The following is a 2296-nucleotide window of genomic DNA, read 5'->3' as shown; positions in this document are numbered from 1 at the left end:
CCACAGCACTTTCCTGCTTTTCAGTCTCTTTCCAACTCTCACCCTCTGCTCCCCCTGCTGCACCCGCCCTCCCTGCTTTCCTCTTCCTCACACATCCGCGTCCTCTGACTGCCCTGGGTGGGAAAGCTGCCCCCAAGCCCGGGTTGCTCCCGTAAGAGGCGATCTAGGGCTCTTGGAGGTCCGACGCTCAGGCGGCCACTTCCCACCGGTGTGTGGGGTGCCCTCTTAGGCCCCTGAGCGCTATCCTCTCCTCCTGTTCTCGGCTCTGCCCTTTTCCCGTTTCTGGCCTCGGGAATCAGGGGGCTTCCAGGCAGGCAGCGCTCAAGGGCCTCAGGCCTTGGAGTTGAGGGTCTCTTTCTAGTGACTGGAGCTCTAGGAAGGGCCCAAGGGCCCTGAACCACACTTCCTACCGCTGTGGGCACTGTGGCCGATCCTGGCTTTCACTGAGGGAAGTGACAAAAAATGTTTTCCCATATTCAGATACAGAAAAGTCATTCTGTCTTATACATGAACTAAGTTGAATTTTGCACTAAGTAACTTGCCTCTTTGTGGCCTGTCAGACATACATTGTACATCTGCTTTAATTATTAAAGGAAAGGGCACATTTAAAAAAAAAAAAAAAAAGACTAAATGCCCCTCTTCCTGGGACTCCAAAGCTGCTTCACCTTTGATGATAAGACTCCCTTCCCAGGTGCCAAGGCCGTACTGTATGTGCTGCACGTGTACGTGCTGGTCTGTTTGTTTTTTTTAAACCTTGGAGAAATGTAGCCCTGACTTGTTTAATGTTTGTTCTGACGAGTTATAAAACTGTGCTGAAGGGGAATTCCCTGGCGGTCCAGTGGTTAGGACTCAGAGCTTTCGCTGCCGTTGGCCAGAGTTCAATCTCTGGTCCGGGAACTAAGATTCTGGTACGAGGCAGCCAAAAAATTACCCCCCCAAAACAACAACAACAACAAAAAAAAACAACTGTGCTGAAAACCCTGCTTCTCCAGTGCAGTTTCTCAGAGTTATCTGGGAAGCTGGCTTCCCGGCTAGTCCTTAATTTGGCTCAAATAAAACACTCTACTCTTTTTTTTTTTTTTTACTATATTTTATTCTTTATTTTTTGAATTTTTGAATTTTATTTTATTTATTTTTTTATACAGCAGGCTCTTATTAGTCACCCGTTTTATACACATCAGTGTATATATGTCAATCCCAATCTCCCAGTTCATCACACCCTCTACTCTTATTATAGATTGTTTATTCATTATTTTCACTGAGAGAAGTTAGGGTCTGACCGTTTTGGAGCCAAGGGATTCTTCCTGTGATTTCTGTGGTCTCCACTGCCCCCCCCAATGTTAATTCTTATTTTCTGCTGTGCCCCTGTTCCCACCCCTGATTCTCTCCTTGCCTCCTCCCCTGCCATCTCTTGCGCCCCCTCAGGATTTGCCCTCACCCTCCCTGCTGTTCCCGCCTCCCTGCGGTTCTCTGATCCCTTCCTAGGGCGTCCTCACCCTCATCCTCTCGTCCCTCATGGATCTTTACCTGCAAGGATCAGTCACCTGTATGGCTCCTACCTTCCCCCAGCTTTCACTGACCTTACATTTCTGGGATTGACTTTTGCCCACACTCACTTTTGCCCAGTATGAATTCCCTACATCCCCACTAGTTTCATCACCAGGGGGAGCTGTGGTGATGGGCCTTGACAACTGTACCCTGAGCACAGTGCACAGCCCCCAGGTCTTGGCACCCATCCTCCTACCTCTGCCGCAGTGCAGGCACCAGCTCTTGGCCCTCATTAACTGTGGACCTTTCACCCAGCATTGCCCCTTCCCCACTCCTGCATCCCAAATGTCACCCTCTGGAGGCTTCCACTCTCCAGGCCTCAGGTGCTGGACTCCACTTGCCCTGGTCCCTCTGCACCTACCCCCATGGCACGTTGCCCAGCTTCCACTCCTTGCCTGAGTGCCTGGGGCCATCACCACGTTCTCATCAATCGCAAGCTTCCTCCCAGGAATCACCATGCCATCCTCACCCTCCCTCTACCAGAGCACCCCTCCTCTCCTGTCTTCACCCTAACCCAAGAGCCCCCAGAGTCACCCCTGAGGCATGCTCATCCCCTGCCCCCCAATCCACCCTCACCACTGTTTCCTCTGCAGCCTCTTGCCCTTCCTCCCTCCCCAATAGGAATACTACCCTTGGTCCAACTGCCCACCTCCTTGGCCTTCATCACCCTCTCTTGGGTTCACTGACCCCAGTGGGCTCTCACTACCTCAACCATGTATCCAAAATCCTTGTTGATGCCATGGTCAGG

General features: G+C 51.4%; 1 protein-coding gene across 1 annotated transcript in view; it reads left to right on the top strand.

The window, feature by feature from the left end:
• The first annotated feature begins 630 nt into the window (after positions 1-630).
• LOC112395398 (MHC class I polypeptide-related sequence A-like) overlaps positions 631-2296 on the top strand; it is a 6496-nt gene continuing 4830 nt past the window's right edge. Inside the window, 2 exon segments of the mRNA XM_024738554.1 lie at positions 631-732; positions 1486-1546. Of these exon segments, the coding sequence (XP_024594322.1) occupies positions 631-732; positions 1486-1546 (163 nt within the window).

The sequence above is a fragment of the Neophocaena asiaeorientalis genome, unplaced genomic scaffold (genome assembly GCF_003031525.2).
Source record: "Neophocaena asiaeorientalis asiaeorientalis breed wild unplaced genomic scaffold, Neophocaena_asiaeorientalis_V1.1 scaffold282, whole genome shotgun sequence".
In the NCBI taxonomy this organism is placed as follows: domain Eukaryota; kingdom Metazoa; phylum Chordata; class Mammalia; order Artiodactyla; family Phocoenidae; genus Neophocaena; species Neophocaena asiaeorientalis.
This window is presented reverse-complemented; position numbering and strand designations above follow the sequence as displayed.